Here is a 22,988-nt window from a genome sequence, read left to right on the forward strand (position 1 = left end):
CTACAAGCCTATAGGCAATATTAACACAATTGAAGTCATTTTCACATTTTATTTTTAAAATGTCAAATAAGATTTGAATTCATTTACTTATTTACATTAACAAGCAATATTAATACAGTTGAGGTTATTTTCACATTTTATTTTCAAACAGATATCAAGTAAGCTTTGAATTAATTTGCTGTAGCTGTTCATTTACTTTGACATAAACAACTTTAAAATTTTGGCAAAGATCAGAAGCTATGGAAGCACCATAGATTCTAGATTCCATAAAAACTGTTCCCCAATAAATTGCGCCGAATATTTACACAATATATTTTTCAGATGTAATCCTCAAATCATCAGGACAAATATATTGGCTCAAAAGATTGTGATGATAAAATAAAATTTCTGGGCCACTGCATTTGGAAGACAAATTTCATCCCTTTAAAGAATTCCTACAACTTTTCTGAAGCAAGAGATTGTGAATATTTTCCTTTCTGGGTTAAAAGAAAATACCAAGAAAAACAATGACAAAATAGACATACCATACTTCACTGTATGAAAGTTACAAAATTAATGCACTTGGCTCCTGACCCAGAAAGCACTTCAATGCTTTCCTGAAGCCAGCTCAGATCCATTTGGGAATTACTGAGTAATACACACATGCAGAAAACATAAAACCTACCACCAAAGTTAAATGGTATGGAGTCACTGGCTCTATTTACAGCAAACCTAGATGGAAACAAGACTTTCTTCTGTGTATAGATAAAGCTGGAACACAGCTTGCTGAGCAACATTTTCAGTATTAATATTGTACAATGAATTAATGTACTTCAGAATCCCAATGTTACATTTTTATTCTTTAGTTAAGCTTCCCGATGACCAACATCAATTCAGGTTTTTTAAACAGTAGCACCAAAAAGACAAAGCAGCATATTTCCCTTTTTCCCTTTGTGGTTTGTTCTGCATGATTGTAATTTGAAAATAGCTTTTTCTTACCTTGTGATATGCATGATTTAACTGTATAAAATTTCGAACTAAAGCCACATGAATTCTCACTTTCATTTACAGTACTCAGTCTTCCTTTGGCTCTATTTAAGACTATTCACATGAGTAAGTAATCTGAATATGACAATTTGTCAGCAGGCAAGAATATTTAATTGGTAAAAAAGATACTCCTTCACCAGAAATATAAATTTACTATGCTATTTGCAAAGCTGCTTAAAGTGGGACTCACATTAATTGACAGATCTCTTTGTAGCAAAAAGTAATATAATGAGTAATTTGATTGTAGGAATTGCAAGTAAGGCCAAGTTGTTTAAATGTTAGGAAAAGCTCAGCAGTAAAAACTATGTTAATAGTGCAATCCTGTAGCGGTTTGTCCAAAAGCCATTCCATCTGTATTTAGTGAATTTTGAATCAGTAAACTTACAATCTGAAGTAAATACTAGAAAAGCTAACTATGATCTAATGAGTTAAGTGTTCACATGGCAAATGCTGCTTAGCTGGAATAAGTGACCTGCAGTAGGCATCCCAGCACAACCAAGTTTTTATCAAAAAATAAAATCAGTAATGTAGTGCAATATTATTTCATATTTATATAACATCGCTGACCAGAAAAAATACTGCTCATGGTATTTAGCAAAATCATTTTCTTGGCTCTTACTACTTTACTTTGGTCAGAAATCACCCCCAAAAGCCTGACTTGATAATTGTTATTGTCAGATGTATTATCTCTGCAGCTGTATTGAATCTTAATATCAAAAAAGTGTTCTGTCTGACATCTGGAATGTCTCTGTATGACATGAGAACTACCACAACTCAATTATCATACATACATGACCTTTTCTTGTACTAAGGGATCTGTAGCCCAATTATCATTATTATAGAATTCTTCCTAAATCACAACATACAGTATTTCTTGATCTACAAACATTTGTTTAGTGACTGTTCAAAGTTACAGCAGCACTGAAAAAGGTGAGTTATGACTGGCCCTCCTACTTATAACCGTCACAGCATCCCATGGTCAGGTGATCAAATTTCAGAGACTTGGCAACCAGTTTTGGGTGTCATGTGATTGCCATGTGCAACCATCCCAGCTGGCTTCCAACAAGAAAAGTCAATAGGGAAAGCTGGATTTGTTTAACAACTGCATGATTCACTTAACAATTGCACTGATTCACTTAACAATTGCACTGATTCACTTAACAACCAAGATCATGGACACGACTCAATTAATAACTTCCTTGCTTAGCAACAGAAATTCTGGTCTCTATTGTGGTCATAAGTCGGCAACTACCGGAATCGAGCTTAAATTTGTAATAAATACAAAACAAAAAATATTCTGGATAGATCCATGTAAATAATCCATTCTACGCTAGGGTTTAAGAAGTGTCTGTCAAATATTTAACTTAAAAATAGATGATGTTCAATAAGCTGCCTAGAGATATTACAAAATCTAAACAATCAGGTTTATACATGTCATGATTAAAAAATTCAGTATTAAGGGTGTTTGTGGTTTTGCTAAATGTTAGGAATGAAAGGTATTCCAACATCGGTTGGATTTAATATGTAGACTAAATTACATGGCAAAAAACCAAAACTGATAAAGAGATAAAGTTTAAGCTGTTTTCTCTAATGGTACTAAACGGGGAAATCTGCATTCCATCTTAGATCTTATTTAGGGAAAAAGGTAAATCAGCTTCTTATATCCTGCAAAACCATGACTATGCCTGAAAACCTGAAAAGTCATCATTATTTAGGCTGCCCCTTTGATCTAAGGCCTGACCAGCACTGTTCCCTTCATCTGGCAGGCAAGATCTAGCCAGAAATATCTGAACATTTTGTTGTCAAGCTTTCTGAAATGAGCTGTTCTTACTGCTGAAAGCCTTTCATTTTACAAATGAAAAAGAATGGGAAAAACAAGCAGTTTTAGAGTCTCTTCTACAAGGATCTAAGTTTGCTTCTGTCTATCACATTAGTCAACAAAAAAAGTTGCTGGTGTGGATGCTCTACGAAAAAGTAGGCTGGAACCTCTGAAGAGCTGCCCCTGGAGAAAGGAGAGGAACATGTTATAGAAAATGGTTTATTAAGATCTGTTGCAACTTCTTGCTGATCAACTGAGAACTGCAATAATCACAGGGACAGAGAGACCACAATACTTCAGTGAAACTTCAGGCTCAGAGAGCATGGGAATATATCTATGTAAAACAAAATGTGGAGAGCTGGACAAAAATTGTAACTTTTTGAATGTTGATGAAAGAAAGCAAATATAATGCTACTACAAGATGATGTCAGCCAGAGGAAAGATATTGCCTAGAGATTCAATTCACATGGAGCACAAATTTATTTTCAATGGCAACCCTGGTCTCCCCCCATCACCACCATTTTAGTGTCTGATGTGTTTCTTCTCTATTCCTAGTAGGATTTCAAATGAAAGCTTCCCAAAGCCTTCATGAGGGCAAAATAATTCTCCATACTAGCTATTTAGAAGCTTTTAAGACACGCTTTATTTTCCTTTTAGGCAGCACGACAAAAAGACATTAAGTGAACAAGGTTCAGTGACAGGGAATCAAAAACTCTTTGCTTCTGAACAGTGGTATTTAAAAGGTTTTACAGAAACTCAGTTTAAAAAATATACAGCTTCTTTGTTATGAGAGCTGGAGCACTGGAATGAAAAACTTCTCAAATGTACCACAATGCTTTTTTTTGGTAGATTTATCTTAAATGTAAAATCAATTTCCAGTTCTTGCTATGTCTGATGAATAGAAAACCTTGGATACTCATTGAGATACATTGTTAAAGTTTATTTTTAAAAGTGTCATTGTTTTTCAAATAAATATACTGTATCAATAAATGGTTACAAAGGGGTATGACTAACAATAATGTGATATAGTTCTATAGGTTTTATTATATACTGCAAGTGTCAAAGGCAACACAAAATCTGTTTTCACTTGCAAAAATCTATCCAAGATTACTAGATGTGAAAATGAAACACTGTTCCTTCCAATGAACAACCTTAATTCTAAAATATTTCTGTTTTTTCCCCTCTGCACATGAATGAAATTTGTATAAACTTTTGAAAGAAAAGAAGAATGAGTTCTTACTGCATGGAGAACACTATTAGAAAACACATAAGAAAAATCTTAGATTGACGCCCCTATTTAGACAAAAAAATATATAATTAGAGTATGTATAAACAAATGATAGGGGGAAGAAAAAATGAGCAGAATTCAAGCTGTCATCTGATCATATGTTCTTATTGTCAACTCATGAAGCTTTCTTGACCTGCTTCCATAGGCAGGGGGATGGAAAATTGCGCCTCACAGCTGAACTGAGGAATTCACACCTCAGTCAAAACAAGACACAGCCTAGCTGGCCGAAGTCAAGGCCATCTCCACAGAGACCCGCTGTGGCTGGAGGGAGTGACTTCTATGACTGTGAAATTGTTTGTTGGGGAATGTGACTGGTGACACACCTTGGGGAGAGGGGGCAACAGGGTCAGAGGCAAGGTGTGAACTGGGTAAAGTCAGAGCTGGCTTCACTTAGTGCTGACATGGTGCTCCTTGTAAACAGTTGGTTTTTTTTTTTTTTGAGAAATGGCTTGAGCTTCCTGATTTTATTAGGGCATTGGTCAGAACCCTGACACTGATGATGTTAAAATAAATTAATAAAGGCATAGAATGTTCCTGTTTGCACTTCTTAAAACATGCTGAAAAACACCATTGAACTGATAATACTAATATTATAGAAAATAAAAAATATGCATATAAAGGCAAATAATGATGTCATAGTTTAGATTAAAATAAAGCAAGAGATATATACAATTAGAAAAATGCAACTAATAACCTCAAGTGTTAAAAGTATAAGGGGAGAAAGAAAACAGGAACCAACTAATATATAAAAGTTATTAAAATGTTTTGACGCACAGGCAAGTTAACAAAGTCTTTTATCTTCAATAAAAAGTAGTGTTTTTTAGAAGAAGCAAAGCAAAATTTAAAACTGGATCCCCGCCTTTTCTTGCCAGATTTCAAGTTGTGCCTTTTAGCTATCCATCTCTATGGTGTTATATTAAATCTCTACTTAATATAACACATATAAAAAACCCATGCACTGTAAATTCCCTTCAGTGAGAAAAGACTGAAGGAGCTTTCAAAGAAGGAAAGGAAGAAAATTTTAAAATAAAAGGTGAGGGAAGGCAATCTTTTTCATAGTCAACAAGAGGACAATTTTGTCTGCTGCTAGATTTTATGTGCATGTAATTCAGAATAAGGTAAGAAACAGTAAAACAAAAGAAAAAAGAAAGGTGGAATTATTTACATGGGCCAATATCCATTTCAGAGAAAGAATGATGCTCACCTGAGCACTAAGGTGTCTCCAACAATGAATCCAAGAAGAAAACACAGGTACGTATGGAGGAAGCCCAGCAAGTAACCTACATAGCAAAGAAAGCTGTCGGATGAGAACATATATATGACAGAGAAAGTAACAAGCAAGGCATACATGGCAACAAGTCTGTTTGCTACAGAAAAAAAACATGTTTTTGCCTTAGAAAGAAACTGCCTTGAGTTTTTCCTAACATAAGATTATAATAAATGTTTCTACAATGTGCTAGATATGCCCATTTTATGGATTAGGCAGAACTTTCAATTTTTAAAAACTCAGTCTGTATTATATAATTTGACTCATAGTGGATATGGTTGCCAATTATTATATACTTACCAAAGTTTAATATTGACTAATTTTAAGACTGACCTAAAATACTAAGTATTTTACATTGATCTGCAGCAGGCAGATGTATAACATGTAATTTTGAAATGTTATACAGGTGAAACTCAAAAAAATAGAATATCGTGCAAAAGTTCATTTATTTCAGTGATGCAACTTAAAAGGTGAAACTAATATATGAACAAGATAGTTCAAGAGATGATTTGTCATAATTGTGATGATTATGGCTCATGAAAACCCCAAATGCACAATTGCAGAAAATTAGAATATTACATGCAATAAATAAAACAAGGATTGTACATAGAACAATATCGGACCTCTGAAAAGTATAAGCATGCATATATACTCAGTACTTGGCTTGGGCCCCTTTTGCAGCAATTACTGCCTCAATGCGGTGAGGCATGGAAGCTATCAGCCTGTGGCACTGCTGAGGTGTAATGGAAGACCAGGATGCTTCAATAGTGGCCTTCAGCTCTTCTGCATTGTTCGGTCTCATGTCTCTCATCTTTCTGTTGGCAATGCCCCATAGATTCTCTATGGGGTTCAGGTCAGGTGAGTTTGCTGGCCAATCAAGCACAGTGATCCCACGGTCATTGAACCAGGTTTTGTGTTTTTGGCAGTATGGGCAGGTGCCAAGTCCTGCTGGAAAATGAAGTCAGCATCACCCATAAAGCCTGTCTGTGAAGGAAGCATGAAGTGCCCCAAAATCTCCTGGTAGACAGCTGCGTTGACCCTGGACTTAATGAAGCACAGTGGACCAACACCAGCAGATGACATGGCTCCCCAAATCAACACAGACTGTGGAAACTTCGCACTGGACTTCAAGCATCTTGCAGTGTGTGCCTCTCCATTCTTCCTCCAGACTCTGGGTCCTTGGTTTCCAAATGAGATGCAAAAGTTGCTCTCATCAGAAAAGAGGACTTTGGACAACTGAGCAACAGACCAGTTCAATTTTTCATTAGCCAAGGTAAGATGCTTCTGACGTTGTTTGTTGTTCATGAGCGGCTTGACAAGAGGAATACAACATTTGAAGCCCATGTCCAGGATCCGTCTGTGTGTGGTGGCTCTTGATGCACTGACTCCAGCCTCAGTCCACTCCTTGTGAAAATCCCCAATACTTTTGAATGGCTGACAATCCTCTCCAGGCTGCAGTCATCCCTGCTGCTTGTGCACCTTTTTCTTCCACACTTTTCCCTTCCACATAACTTTCTATTCATGTGCTTTGATACAGCACTTTGGGAACATCCAATTTCTTTTCCAATTACCTTTTGAGGCTTTCCCTCCTTATGGAAGGTGTCAATGATGGTTTTCTGCACAACTGTCAGGTTAGCAGTCTTCCCATGATTGTGATTCCTACTGAACCAGACTGAGAGACCATTTAAAGGCTCAAGAACCCTTTGCAGGTGTTACGGCTTAATTAGCTGATTATAGTGGGACACTTTGAGCCTAGCCCTAGAATATTGAACCTTTTCACAATATTCTAATTTTCTGAGATTGTGGATCGGGGGTTTTCATGAGCTGTAAGCCATAATCATCTCAATCATGACACATCACGGCTTGAACTATCTTCCTTTGCATGTAATGGGTCTATCTCATATATTAGTTGTATTACTGAAATAAATTTCAGTACCTTTTAAGTTGCATTACTGAAATAAATGAACTTTTGCACGATATTCTAATTTTTCGAGTTTCACCTGTAGCTGGTATTATAAGGCCTGTAAATTCCCTTTCTATTAATTTTTCCTTTTTCTCTTTTCATTCTTCCCTTATCATTTTTCTGACTGCACTTCTAAAATAAATTGTAATAAAAAAGAAAGGAAGTTATCTGCAAAATGTGTTACTTGTGCATTCTCTAGTTAGATATTGCACAAATTTATAGGATAAGAAATTCTTCATTAAGTTTTCTGTCATTTGAAAATTGTCAATGTTTATAAACTTGAAACATACTTGCAAAAAAGAATGTATATGCTTTATGTTTATTAAACTAAAAATGCATGTAATTGATAAAAATAATGTTTGTCCCAAACACAACCCAGACACATATACAACCAACCAGTTATTTTCTTCCTTCATTGATTCCAAATCTATCCGTATAAATTAAAGTCTATTTTCTCTCTCTAGTTCTTTTTTATTTCTTGACAAAGAAGACAGGAAAGTAGTGTTGGCTTTCTTTATGCATACAAGACTTAAAGTCTTTTATCTAGGAAACTGAGACTATTGAGTAATTCTGCCAAACAGGAAGCCTACTAAATTTTCACTAGAGAGATTAAGATGTATTTGCTGGAGTGGGGGTGGGGTTTAATATCACATACCCACAGTTGTTCACTGCCATGAGATCACCCACAAGAAGAAAAGGGTATGTCAACATGCTCACGGCAATCTGTAACAAAGAAATATCTGAGGCATTCCTTCTATTCTTCACAGTTAAGCAAAAAAAAAAAAAAAGCAAATATTGTAGGTAAACAAGATTTTGTGCAAAAGTAATAGGAGAGGACAAGTTTACTATTTTTTTTTACCAGAATTGGGTTACATATTACTACAGTAATATACATATAACCAATTCAGTGGGCCACAGAAGCAATTATAAATAAAAAAAAAGCCTGCACTTAAAGGAGTCCTCAGTACTTAGTATAGTGCAGCTGCACTTTTCTGTTAATATGTACATCTGGAAAGCAGAATATATCTTCAGTTCCTATTAATTGCAGCAAAAGATTTCTCACCAACTGTTCTGAAAAGATAGACCATCATAATGTTGCTTTAGTCTTATTCCCAGCCAACTGAGATGTAAACTGATATTAACTGCCTTTAGTTATTCCAGAGTTATAGTAGTGTTTTCCTTTAAAAAAAAAAAAGCCTGCGATACAAATGATCACTGCCATCTCCAGACAGCTAGGACTTATAAGGGTAAGGAGAGAAGAATTCACGGAGAGCTGACTCTTTTTATACTAGAACTCCAATTACATGTAGTTGCTACCCATCTGGTTGCTCAGCACTGGCACCTGATACCAAGACTAACAGGGCTGGGTAGAGTAGCAGGAGAGTGGGACAGAAGTCAATTTCTCCATTGTGAGATTTCAAATCCCAAGGAACTGAACCATCCAACTAGAGACCTGAAAGGAAAAGGCTTGGCCTCCTGGAACCATTTGTGTTTGATAAGACTTTCTGAGGTTGCTGAACTCATACAGATCAAAAAATGTTCAAGCTGCCTCAAAAGAGCTCCACATGACGGGTTTTTTTTTTTTTTACATATTACAATTATCAATTGGTGAGGTATTTGTAATCTGTCTCACATCCAAACCTTCATCTGTGTAATCAACCTGCTTTCCTCTCTCTCTTTCCCAGCATCTCATTTTATATTATATGTATATCAAGTCACTCAAACATCTGATGAAGTGAACCACAGTTCACAAAAGCTTATGCCTTTTAATAAAATCTGTTAGTTGGAAAAGTGCTGCCAAGACTTCTGTTTTTCCCCCCAATTCAGAGAATGGAATTGGCTTTGGCCATGCTGGCTGGAAACTGCACTCCTAAGATATTAGAGATAAAGCCTGGGAGGAGCGACAAGAGCTGTGAATCAGGAACATGCAACTATACACATTTCAAAAGGCACAAATCTTACATACCCCCATCACAAACTTAGTGTAGCTCCGAATGACAGAAGCTTGGTTGAACTGTAAGAAAAAACAATAATCCAAATCCAAAAGTTTCTTGGGGACCAGGGCAACATACATGTTAAATAAATACAGGAAAACACTTGGCAATAAACTCTTGCTAAGGCACATGGATGGCAGAAGCCTTAACACAATAGCAATCTCATCAATAATTGACCCTCAGAAGGAATGGCATCATAAGAGATGGGGGGGGGCGGGGGGAACCAATGCAACTATAATTTTATTAGGAACAAAGTCAAGAGATTAATTAGAATAAGACCCTACTTGACTATAATTAACTTTAGTCACACTGGACCAAGTGTAATATTTGAATCTTATTAATAACTGTTAGGAATGTAAGTCACCTAACAGTTATTTGGGTTGGAAATATAAAAACCAGGATAGACATTTTAATACTGTATCTTTAAGAGAATCCTAAAACTGTAATTGGGTGTGGTTTCTCAAATGGCCATAAGATGGAGCCAGAAACCTGGGTTGTTTAGTCTCAGAATAGTGTCTCTGTGAAGTGGGTGAGTCTCAGTGTTTCCTTCTGTTGTAGAGTTTTGCTGTTCCTCCTAATGACTGTTACTGATCATTCATGTAAGTCTGTTACCGAACTGTTTTTGATACTGCACTTTCATATTTGGATTATCCCTGAAATGAACACTGATTGCTCTACCTGTGAATGACTTGGACTGCTTATCTTGAACTTTGCTTGAACGTTTATTGGAAGTAAAAACCTACATTTACTGTACAGTGTATCTGTGTGCTGTGTGTGTGTGTTATTCTTCACTTTTCTCACTATGTCTCCCTGTATGCGCGCATTCCCCTAATAGGGAATTATCTCAACAATAAGCAGAAATACCAAATTTTATTATTAGTTAGGAAATACCTTTCAATGTTTGGTATATTTTGTTTTTCCTTAGACTTAGTTTACTTTCTGTAAAAAAAAGTAAATGAATATGGGAAAACTGCCAGCATAAAACAAACAAAAAGAAAAATTGGCCGGAACAAAATAATTGTTGTATAATAATACCTAAACTTGTGAAATTCTGGTTTCTTTCAATCCACTTTCTTGCTTGACATCATGATGAATTATTTATTAGATTTATATCCCTTTCTCCCAGGCTTGCATGGAAGTCTACCTGGGGATGTATATTTATCCTCTCAACCACCACACATATGAGGTGGATTGGACTGAGGATGTACAACTGGTTCAAAATGAATTTTCATGGCTGAGGTATGAACGTGCCCCTTAGCTGGGAGCAGCCCACTACACTGCAATGGATCTTTGGGGAAGAAATTTTAGAGTACAATAAAATTACTCATCACTCACATTGTCATCCACAGCGTAAGTGTTGATAAAATGAGCCAGAAGGTTGCAACACCACAGAAAAATAAGATCACCTAGGACATGAGGAACTAAACCTCTGAGGGAAAAGAAAAGAGAAAATATTAAATAACAATACTCTTAAATTAACCTCATACAGTTTAGAAAATAATAATAGTAAAGTATGTAAAGACTACACACATGAAATTTGTATTTGGAATACAAATACCTAGAGAGATTGTTTGGAGCTTAGAGACTAAATCAAGTCCAAAGGCATGTAGTAAGAAAATGAAAGATACAAGATCCTAGAACTTCATCAATGTTCTAATGCACATTGAGGAAAGAAAAGAAAGAATGAACCTAGGCCAAATGTTAATGCACAGAAAACAAAGAAATCCGATACACAGCAATATGCCTTAGAAAACTAATCATAAATATGAATTAATTAATTAATTCAGCAATAGTAAATAATTTTGAGCATGCAAAAAGTGATGATGAGTCATTTAGTATTGTATCTATATCCACAGGATAATACAGTCACTAATTATGCATGTGCCAATGTTTAACTGCAACAGAAAGATTTTACTAACTCAACCATCCAAGGGTCCATACTGATTGAAAGCTATATTCTTGCTACAGCCTACCCTATTTTCTAATTAACTGCTAATACTAGTACATCTACTTTAGATGTTACCAGTTTGTTGGCTACTCTGTTCCAGGAAGGATATGGTGGATGAAAAGACCCTTTTTTCATGTTTTATTCTGTCAATGTAAAAACTCACTCGCCATGAGATAGAATATTATCTTCTTTATGCCTTTCATTTCTCTTTCCGGAAAAAAAATTCCTGGAAGTTAGGTTTCAGGCATGCAAATTGTTTGCAGATAAAACGGCCATGTTCCTGAATGTTTACATCCTTTCAAAAGGTTTTCCAACAGTGATAATGTGATAGGAAATGAATAGAAGGGGAATTATTAAGTAAGTGAGCAATAGCAAGTCCTTTAATATTGTAATTCCTTATAGATTAAATATCTAATATTTGTCTTGGTTCTATATACTGTTTTGCTCTGGTTTCATTTGAGTTTTGGAGGAAGGCCACCAGTGTGCCATTTAAAAGTCTCTCAGTCCAGACTAAGTTGTTCATTTCTGTTTGCAAGGTTTTGGAAGTGATTTGCATTGCTTCTTTCCAAGGACTGAGAGAGAGAGCAAGCAACAACCTGGATCTCTCAGTTCATTTTATCCATGCAATATTTTGCCATTTTTTGGCTGTTAGAGAAAGGATTTGGACCATTCAGAAAATTTAAAGTAGAATCTCTTAAGATTTTATTGAGAATCTTAAGAAAAGCCAATCATACGAGATGCAAATCTTGGTGACCAGGAAATGTATAGATTGATCATATTCCTAATTTAATACAGTGATGTCTATTTTCTAATTCAAAAAAACTTTACTGATTTATTCTATATATCCTTAAGTAAAAAAAACTTAGTTAAATTTAGCACTGATTAAAATGTAAGTGCAGAAATAGATTAATAATTTCCTAGTTTGAATCAGTCCTAATTATTCACTGTGCTTGAACAGGCCTTGCAATTCTTCAAAAATATATCAAGGAACTTTATGAAGGAGAAAGTCCAATTATTTTATGGGAGATTGTCATTTGTGTGTGAAATTGTGTCTGACTAAAAGAGACAGTAAATTGTCAAGTATTATCTTTCTCTCTTTTACAGGTGAAACTCAAAAAAATAGAATATCGTGCAAAAGTTCATTTATTTCAGTAATGTAACTTAAAAGGTGAAACTAATGTATGAGACTCACTACATGCAAAGCAAGATAGTTCAAGTCGTGATTTGTCATAATTGTGATGATGTGGCTTACAGCTCATGAAAACCCCAAATGCACAATTGCAGAAAATTAGAATATTACATGCAATCAATAAAACAAGGATTGTACATAGAACAATATCGGACTTCTGAAAAGTATAAGCATGCATATGTACTCAATACTTGGTTTGGGCCCCTTTTGCAGCAATTACTGCCTCAATGCGGCATGGCATGGAAGCGATCAGCCTGTGGCACTGCTGAGGTGTTATGGAAGACCAGGATGCTTCAATAGCGGCCTTCAGCTCTTCTGCATTGTTCGGTCTCATGTCTCTCATCTTTCTCTTGGCAATGCTGCATAGATTCTCTATGGGGTTCAGGTAAGGCGAGTTTGCTGGCCAATCAAGCACAGTAATCCCATGGTCATTGAACCAGGTTTTAGTGCTTTTGGCAATGTGGGCAGGTGCCAAGTCCTGCTGGAAAATGAAGTCAGCATCACCCATAAAGCCTGTCTGTGAAGGAAGCATGAAGTGCTCCAAAATCTCCTGGTAGACAGCTGCGTTGACCCTGGACTTAATGAAGCACAGTGGACCAATACCAGCAGATGACATGGCTCCCCAAATCAACACAGACTGTGGAAACTTCGCACTGGACTTCAAGCATCTTGCAGTGTGTGCCTCTCCATTCTTCCTCCAGACTCTGGGTCCTTGGTTTCCAAATGAGATGCAAAATTTGCTCTCATCAGAAGAGGACTTTGGACCACTGAGCAACAGACCAGTTCTGTTTTTCTTTAGCCCAGGTAAGACGCTTCTGACGTTGTTTGTTGTTCACGAGCGGCCTGACAAGAGGAATACAACATTTGAAGCCCATGTCCAGGATCCGTCTGTGTGTGGTGGCTCTTGATGCACTGACTCCAGCCTCAGTCCACTCCTTGTGAAAATCCCCAACACTTTTGAATGGCTTTTTCCTGACAATCCTCTCTAGACTGCAATCATCTCTGCTGCTTGTGCACCTTTTTCTTCCACACTTTTCCCTTCCACATAACTTTCTTTTAATGTGCTTTGATACAGCACTTTGGAAACATCCAACTTCTTTTGCAATTACCTTTTGAGGCTTTCCCTCCTTATGGAAGGTGTCAATGATGGTTTTCTGCACAACTGTCAGGTCAGCAGTCTTTCCCATGATTGTGATTCCTACTGAACCTGATTGAGAGACCATTTAAAGGCTCAGGAACCCTTTGCATGTGTTATGGCTTAATTAGCTGATTAGAGTGGGACACTTTGAGGCTAGAATATTGAACTTTTTCACAATATTCTAATTTTCTGAGATTGTGGAATTGGGGTTTTCATGAGCTGTAAGCCATAATCAACTCAGTTATGACAAATCACGACTTGAACTATCTTGCTTTGCATGTAACGAGTCTATCTCATATATTAGGTTCACCTTTTAAGTTGCTTTACTGAAATAAATGAACTTTTGCACAATATTCTAATTTTTCACCTGTATATAATGCCAAAAGGCATTAGCACATGTAATACACTTTTAATAAATAATTCTGAACTTTGAACTGAATTATAACTTAAGGAAAGCTGATTATTCTGAACAAGAGCTGATTCTTCTCAGTGGTATGAGAACTGATCTTCAATAACACATCAAGTTCAGGCTTAATTCAATTTGCTGGCAATTGGAATAGACTTACTTACGCAAAGAATCCCAAGAGTCCTTCTTCTTTCCAAATTGTCTTGACTGAACTAAATATATTACTGTTGACAAAGGAAAACCATTAGACCTGGGCCAAAGTACTCTCTGACATCTCTTCAGCTTAAAGTAAATTATCACATTGCTGCCATTGTTCTTCAATAATAGGAAAAGAAACATCTATATTTCTTAGAAATAATTATTGATATATTGATAAAATATTTTTATTACTACTGCCCAGTGCAATACTATAAAACCCTTTGTTATTATTCTGACATTGAGTTATAGAATGTTAAGAAGATCTCACCTGTACTTAACTTCTCGTCCTACGAACTGGACCATACAGCGCATAGATATTACTTCAGAAGAAAAAACAAGAGATATGGATATAGAAGTAGTTCACTTACATATTTTTATACTGAGAAAATATCTCAACATTGACTGACTCATAATACCAAAAGGAGTTTCAACTGAAACATTCTACAGGCCGCTGGAATTTAGAATTCCCAGGATTCCCACAGTGATGTATCAGATGGCTATTGGAAACCTAAAACAATTATCTGCAAAAGTAGTATCAATGGCTTGTATTCCCAGCGACCTGGAATTCAGAGCCTTACTTCTTTTGATATTAAAAGTATAATATATATAAATATGAAGATCACTCTGAATTTAAGGACACTTTACCACAGGAAAAGTAGATAGGAACAAAATATATACCAACAGACAAACATCCTGTGAAATGCCTAACTTTTTCATCTTGCCAATCTAGAATTGTCAATTCCAGATGAACCCAGTCTGAAAATGCCTCCTCAGTAAATGTGTGCCATTAAAACACTTTTGTGCACATACTTGTATACTTGTATATAATCCTGATAGGAACCACACTCCAATATAGGCCAGGGCCCAAAGCAACAAATTTTAATAACTTATTATAGTATTGTCCATAATGCAAGACATCCAATTGTAAAATCAGTATGTTTCCCACCTGCATATACAACTATTATACACTCAAACTCCTTTCACAAACACACACCTACAAACTTACACACCTCCTTACTTCCAGTAAAAACAGAAGGGATATGAAGAAGAAGGGAAGGGGAATAGCACCAGGAAGGTGGAAGTTAAGTGGACAGAGAAAGAAGAGAAGGCAAAGTTTTAAAAATAAATATATCAGGCAAAAAAGATCTTTTTGAAAGCTCGGACTAATTTTCAGACTAATTTTCAAGGCATATACACTTTTCGAAAGAAACATCTAGTTATTTGTATGTCCTGCCAATTCCTTTGTTTTCAATAGTTCTACTCAGTTGATTAGTATGGTGGGGTGGATGTCTAATTAGGTAAATATGGTAATATATGGATAATATAACCAAAGGTGTGCAAAGTCTTCTCAGAGCAAAAGATTCTGTTGCTGAAACACCTCATTTTGACTTCATCGGAAATGATCCCACCTCAAAATAGATCATTTTGAATGAAAAGTAGAGGTAGGCTAAATTCATTTCAAGTCCAAATCATTTATGTTCGACTACAATGTTTCAGGTTGAAACATTTTGCACATCACTATCCCTGACAAATAACTACTCAGAATCAACCGAAAATTGGTCATAGTAAAGTGACATAATGTGCAGATACTTGTGTAAATAAAATAAATTTAAATTATGAATTTTATAATTTTATAGGAAAAAACACCACAAAATGGATATGGGACTTGACAAGAGCAGATTCCATAGCTCACCATGAAGTGGGTGAGAAATAATTCGGGATACACATTGCATCATCATCTCATGGCAAGTCTGATAAAATACAAAAATAGAGCACTTTTTTTTATCTTAAGCAAATCATCTCACAATCATTACACCATAATGGGAAATTTGTTAAATATCTTAGTTTCCTTATTTGAAAAAAAGTATTTGCTGGATTACACGGAACATAGTAATATAGTTTCTATGCTATTCTAAGTCATTCTGTTTTACACTACAGATCTACAGGACTATCACATACTGTATATTATTCAGATACAGGTAGTCCTTGAGTTACGATGGTAACCCGGACCAGAATTTACACTGCTAAGCAATATGGTCATAAAGCTTGACCTCATGTGATACTTAGTGCCATTGCTTTGTAACCACAATCCCAGCACTTCCCTTTGCAGCCATTAACCAAATTCCACCAATCGTAAGTGGAGGACCCATCCCAATCCAAGCCATTCCTGGCTTGATCTCTCTCAGCTCTGAGCCCCTGATAAGAAACTACATACCTTTCTACTCCCCTCAACTGTCCATTAAGCCTTTTTGGCCACCCTGCACCCTGTCTCCTGGGATGGAAAATAGTCCCAGAACAGCACAGCTCAGGAGCTTCTTGGCACACCATGGCTCTAGGGCTGCAAGAAGCCTCTGAACTGCAAAGCGGTGCAAAGCTGCAGCTGCCCCAGCTCAGGCCAGCAGTAAGTGCAAAGCTATAGCTGCCCAGGAAGCCAGAGCTGCCCCAGCCTGGTTCAGAAATGCAACCAAAGCCCCAGCCGCCCCAGAAAATCCCAGCCCAATCCCAGCAGGCCTTGGCTTACTGCACTCTAAGGCCTCTGCTGCTCTGCACTCCCCCACCCAGGTGTCCTTTGCTATTGTTTTGTTTTCACTGCCAATGCAGTATGCTTGGCCTAGCCTTTTGTGAGGCAAGTAATGGTCATGTGAACCCTTCTTCTCCAGGTTTCACACAAAGAAACAGCTGCACAGGATCTTGGGAAGAAAGTCTCATGCAACCAGCAGCTGTCAAGCAAAAGGGTGAGGTTTGGGAGTGCTTGGGTTAGCAGCAGGAGTAGCAAGACAGAGATCAGCTGGGCAGTGGAACACAGGATGGCTGGGGTTGCTAAGTACAGGGGGCCAAAAGGGCACATAAGAAAGGGGCGGGGGGGGGAGTTGTATCATCCATATAGTGGTAAGTGCAAATGTGCTGCCAAGTGCCTGAATTTTGATCATACACTAAGAGTAGCATTGCAATGGTGGTAACTTTGAGGACTGAGCATAAGTATCATTTATTCAGCCCCATAATTTTGAACAGTCATTTAAGGAGTGATCATAACTTCAGGACTACCTGTAAAAAGAGGCAGCAAAGATGATAAAGAGAACCCCAAAGTACCCATGCAGCAAACACATGGTGAGGTAAGTTGAAAGAGAAAAAATAAATCAAGCTATATAAGTTTGAGAGATACTTCAGTTTTACTCAGTGTACTACAGGAATTTTTTTAAAGTGTTAGTTCATTTTTAAACTTCCTGAACATTAAAAGATTGGCCCGACTTTTAGTAGCCTCAAGATTGTATGTATTAAAAATAATCAGAGGAAACCATGTTAACAATTTTAGTATTTAGCATTAGAATAGATTAGCAGGAGAAATCTTAGCATCCTTAAATTTATACTATTTATATAGTCTTTCCCACCTCACAAGGCTCTGAGACATTTTTTCAAATTGGGCTTAATCACACTGGAAAAGAAAAGATTTGGGGATTCAACATTCATGTCAATCATAATTATTCTTTGAAATATATAGTCTTTCCAAATATAACATATTTGAGCAAAGAAAATTTGCTTTAAAGTTCCACCTCTTTTGTCACTTTCCTGAGAGATGTCTTCATATCATCCTTATTGGAAACATGCTCCATATCTTCTAGAGGGAAGGCCTGAGGTATAAGAGAGAAAGTAAACTCAGGAGACCTGATTATGATAAACAAGTAGTATTTGACTTATGAGATTTTTCTAACAATGATACTCCCAAGATTTGAATAGAAGAGAGGTTATTACATCTGTACTTTACTTGTCCTCTAAGAAATTGGAGTGTGCATGGGGTGATTATTTTACTATACATTCATTGTATAGTAAAATAATCATTTTACTATACATTAATTGTTTTGTTGTAACCTGTACTTGGACTAATGTGATAATCCAATATACAGAAAGTCATCAACTTATGACAATTGGGACTGGAATCTCACACTGAGTGAAGCAATTATTAAGCGAGGTGCCTATATGACCACTTTGTTCAATGACCACAATCCTGGCTCTCCCAGATGCAGTTGTTAAGCAGTCACCCTGGTGGTTAAGCAGACAGACTGAAAGAGTTGCCTGCCAAAGGGGGTTCTTCAGGATTGAAGCTTCATTTCTGTAGACCATTGCAGTATTCCCCCCGCCCCACTCCATGTAAGGAAGAGAACTAGTATGCGAACTGCAGGAAAAAAAAAATAGATCCCCCAAATCTAAGGTTCATTTCTGCAGCCCACCACAAGATTTCTTCTCCCCACCAAGCACCCTTTCTGAGGCCACTGTACTTTCAAACTTTTGTTAAATGACCAGTTGTAAGTCAAGGACTACCTGGAGTATGGAGTGAGGACTTTAACCCAGAGAATCATTCAACTTTGCTTTCTCTTCCAGCCCCCTCCCCGCTCCAGCTTTCCTTCTTTTGAGTCATGGCACTGCTGCATTAACATAGTAATGGAAACACGGATCTCTGAAAATGTTCAGCTCAAAAGCATGCTGGTCCTTTTGAACCACAGCATGGGCAAGCCTACACTTTGGTTGAAGAAATATGAAAGAATTGCTCTTCTAAGCATTGGCCACAATGGAGGGAAACAGTAATCTACATAGTTGAATGAGACAGTGCTGAGGTTTTGGAGCTTTGCAAGCAGGCATGGATGGTGGCCAACTTGTCTTGGCAAGAGACAGACCAACCCATCTTCCATTCTTAATGAGGATGTGTCATTAAATAGTAGAAAAGTGAAATTAGCAGTCCCACTGTCAAAGACAGGCCAAGGATTGACAAACTAACAGTCCTTCGCAGGAAATAAAATGTTACTAAGAAAGGACCAGCACTTTATTTATTCTCACAAGGGTAAAGACTTTCAGATAGTCCTAAAGCAACTTGATGGTACCTTAATAAGAAATATAGTTCAGGAAGGCTATCAATATGCAACTGTGGCATAAAATTCTGAGAACTCAGGAAATAGTTCACACCATTAAAAAGAATCCAATATGCTTTAGGTTCCTCTATGAGGTCAGCTACTGCCACTGCTTTTCAAGTACAGCACCTCAGGTTCTAAAAAATATTTCACTATTACTGGTTGGAAGAAGCAGCTTTATTGTACAACAAGAGTTGTTGCTATTGTTGCTGTTGCTGTTTTGAATCCCTTCCAAAGTCCAACTAGGCAAATGCAGAAGCTGAGATTTCAACTGTGAGAAAGTGTTGGCCTAGACATTTGTTACACAATTTGGCCTCACAAGTAGTCTTTTTAACACAAAGAGATTACAGAACAAATATGTGACATACTGTACCTTCTTCACTTGTTCTCGGTTTATGGTAGATAAAATGCTACAGATGATACGAGGAGAAAGACCACGGAAAAGACCCATTTTCCCATCCACTTCCACAATGTGCCTGGCTACAAATAAATTACACGGAAGTTACTTTATCATGATTCAGTTGACTGGGTATCTATATATGATAATGCATCTTAGGATTTAAACTATCCACTGACATTAAGAGGGTAAAAGCTGTGAGAAAACCTTGCATTTTCAACTATTTCAACTGTGATCTTAAGTATTACATTGGATTTTATAGTGTTAAGGGAGAGTATGAACATTCCTTTAACTTGTGCTCAGCTATGTTGCCTCCTTCCAACCAAAAGGCTTTAGATTATTATCTAAATAATTTGCAAATATTTTGGAAGGAATTTTATAAAGTTTAAGGTACTATAAACTTCAGATAGCTAATATGTTATAATGCTGCAATAGCTTGTAAAACTGACTCTATATTTAGCTAACTTGAAAATAAATTTTGTTCTCTAAATATGTTTATAGGAGAAACTGTTTCATTAGAACAAGTTTACAAAATGATTATAAAATAGTATTAAGAGTTCAATCATGTAGTCAGCAAGCAAAAAACAGTATTACCAAAGAATCCTAAATATAAGCTACATTAACTGAATAAAGTTTTATACTGTATATCAACAGCAAATACTAATAAATGCAAATCATTGGGTTTTTTTTCCCCTAAAGCAAATTATACTGTATTTGTGTATTTTCTGTTATGTACTTGTCATAAATGTGTCCCTCCATTTTTAACTGAGTTCACATCTCTTCCAAAATAGATTGCTAATCAATATCAATCAGTAAATGCTAATAACTTTTCTCCCAGATAAGTTAATATGACAAAAAGAAGTTAGCTGAATCCTCTCAACTACTGCAATTATTATGGAAACAAAATCTTTTTATAGAAAATGACTTTTAAAGAAGGAAATTTTTCTTTATGATTAAAAAATGCCCATAAATTTAAATGTGTTTGCCTACTCAAAAAGAAAAAAAAAGCTAAATAGAAATACAAAGTTTTTATGGCTTATTTATCACTAGATTTTTTTACATATTAAGGATCAAATTGTGAGTTTTGCTCTAAGCATAAATTCTTCTAAATCAAGAAGAACAAAATGTTTTAGATTATATTGTTATACATCTGAACAATAACAAAATCTGATTCCTACTTAAAAGCAAGTTTGATTTAATTCAGTGGATACGTAGAACTATAGAAAAGTATACTCAACAATCATGTTTGTTGAAAAGGAAAACATCTGAGTTAGCGTTGTATTAATATTTTTATTCATTATCTGAGTTGGTTACATTATTCTCATTACACCTATAGGCAAATTTGATCAGGTCATGCTTACCATACGTAAAAAATCCAGGAAGGTATAATACTTTCCTCCCCAGTAAATTTCTCCCAACAGTTGGAGGTAGAGGTTCATGCCCAACCTAAAAAAAATAAATGGAAAAAGTAACACCAGTTTCTTGCAAATATCTCCATCCCAGTGAACTTTATCCATAGCTTTAGAGCTCAGATAGAGCCACTCCTTGTTGCTCTCAACCCCTACTCTATTCACTTCATTTTTTAAAATTTCAACCACTGTTGACTCCTAGTGACTGTGTGAACTAATAATCCCTGTACTTTTCTTGCAAGGTTTTCAGCAGTGGTTTACCATGGCCATCTTCCCAGGGCTGAGAGACTGACCCCAAGTCATCCAGTTAGATTCATATGTCTAAGGCAGGGATAGAACTCATGGTCTCCAAGTTTCTAGCCTGATGTGCATGCATGTATGCACACACTTTATTTATAGACCCAAAACACTCGTACTTCTTTTGTGAGTAATTTTTTGTGCTAAGTGGTATACTGAAGTCTAGACACTTTGGGAAAACACATTCTAGTTCTCTCCTTTGCATTGAATTAAATTTTTCTGAACCAAAACACGTTATTAAATATGCTTGAGAAGACTCAACAGTAGAAAATAATCTCTGGGGTTCCAAAGGCAGGGATACCTATTGCTGTTATCTCATTGTTGTTTGAAGCACTTAATCAAAAGCAAAAGGATCATACTGCTGGGAAGGAAAGCCAGCAGTAAATCTTAGGGCTCTAGAGCTAAAAATTGGCAATAAAACATCAGAAGAAAGCCTTCACATCTTCCACCCTCCCACCCCAAATTTCAGTAACAAATCTGTTAGGATCTATTAATCCTCTCATCTTTTTTTAAAAGACTTTTTGGAAGCAACTAGTTGAAGGAGCCAAATTCCTGTATGGTATATGCACCAAAGAGGAGCTGTAGGGAAATCGGCACCGCTTTTGCAAAGCCAGCCCTTCATAATGGATCACCCACAGACCCGAGGAGCAAAAAGCTAAGCACCCATTAAGAAGTCTGTAGATTTGGGATGAACATCCTTTGAATGGTGTGGGAGTAGGAATGGATTTCCAGAAGAAAAATGGCAGATTGCAGGAACCAGGAACACTACCCAGGTGACTCTGAGGACACAGATAAACCTCCAGGTGCTTGAAGGACCCTCTAAAAGGATGCAAATGACCAGCTGTCTGCAAGGAATGGGAAACCTTTCCATTCTCCCCCATTCTGTCAGAGCTGAAGACGCTTCTTGGATGAGAAGCAAAACGTCTTCAAAGCAAAAAACCAAGAAAGTCCCATTGCCTCCTGAAAAAGGGACACCCATCAAGAACTGCCTTCGTGCGGCGTCTCGGACCTCAACGGTCGCCCCTCACCTATCAAGGCTGCAAATCCACAGGTCCCCACACCCCGAGCAAGACATCTCCTTCCCTCCGACACCTGCATTGGAGGACTGGTCCCCAAGCCGCACCTGCACCAGAAGCTTCACGTAGAGCAGCGGGTGGCTGAGGACCGTGAAGCCAGCGCTCAGGGCGACGAAAAGAGCGTCCGCGCCTTCTGCCGGACCGGGTCCCATTCTCGGTCCGACGGCGGGAGTAATCCCAGGACCCACAGGAATGTCAGCCATCTCCTCCCCCCAACCCCCGCCCGCATCCAACCAGGAAGCGCTCTTCCGCGTTCACATGACCAGACCCTTTCGCGTCATCACGTCCCTCGAAGCAAAGGCCCTATGGCAAGGAGCAGTTGGCTTAGCCCGCCTCCCACATAGAGACAAAAATGCAGGTAGAAAGGCGCCCGGCAAATCGGAACACGAAACGAGGGTACAACTATCGCCTTTCCCTCCTATTGCCGGGACAAGGGGAAGATCGTGTCGCTGATCTCGCAGGAGCGAGGGCGACTATGGGATCTTTCTGCTATATTTACTCAATTGACAAGGAAGCGTAATCTCATTTTATCGTTCCTCACAGACCCCGCCCCCCTGGGCGGATTTCTCCATAGCAAAAAGAAGGAAAAAAAATCCCTGCAGTATCTCCATTTTCGCGCGTCTGTCCTCTGAGGGCAGCATCAAAGAGAGGAATTCGTATCTTCTGATGCAT

General features: G+C 37.3%; 1 protein-coding gene across 2 annotated transcripts; it reads right to left on the bottom strand.

Moving 5' to 3' along the window:
• Positions 1-35: 35 nt before the first annotated feature.
• On the bottom strand, positions 36-22,577 carry MTCH1 (mitochondrial carrier 1). 2 transcript variants are annotated; one of them, XM_087929644.1, is made up of 12 exons: positions 22,364-22,577; positions 20,896-20,980; positions 19,511-19,617; positions 17,788-17,865; positions 15,930-15,987; positions 14,505-14,556; positions 14,203-14,262; positions 10,693-10,786; positions 9,330-9,377; positions 8,019-8,086; positions 5,338-5,413; positions 36-3,028 (listed from the first exon to the last, which is right to left on the bottom strand). In XM_087929644.1, exons 1-12 carry the CDS (start codon positions 22,517-22,519, stop codon positions 2,957-2,959), a joined length of 954 nt encoding a protein of 317 aa, XP_087785770.1. In that variant the 5' UTR covers positions 22,520-22,577; the 3' UTR covers positions 36-2,956. The 2 variants fall into 2 exon arrangements, with proteins under 2 accessions (XP_087785770.1, XP_087785771.1); XM_087929645.1 differs by lacking the exon at positions 8,019-8,086.
• Between the last annotated feature and the right edge of the window lie 411 nt (positions 22,578-22,988).

The sequence above is a fragment of the Pseudonaja textilis genome, chromosome 3, assembly GCF_049901715.1.
Source record: "Pseudonaja textilis isolate UNSWEBS1 chromosome 3, rPseTex1.2, whole genome shotgun sequence".
Lineage (NCBI taxonomy): Eukaryota > Metazoa > Chordata > Lepidosauria > Squamata > Elapidae > Pseudonaja > Pseudonaja textilis.

What these genes read in the sequence shown, in the direction of transcription:
- MTCH1 (XM_087929644.1), bottom strand. Translation starts at nt 22,519, where the DNA reads ATGGCTGACATTCCTGTGGGTCCTGGGATTACTCCCGCCGTCGGACCG. An exon ending in TCCTGGATTTTTTACGTATG is followed by an intron (nt 19,618 to 20,895) that starts GTAAGCATGACC and finishes ATTTATTTGTAG; the next exon opens with CCAGGCACATTGTGGAAGTG. An exon ending in ATGGCAGTGAACAACTGTGG is followed by an intron (nt 5,414 to 8,018) that starts GTATGTGATATT and finishes TTTGCTATGTAG; the next exon opens with GTTACTTGCTGGGCTTCCTC.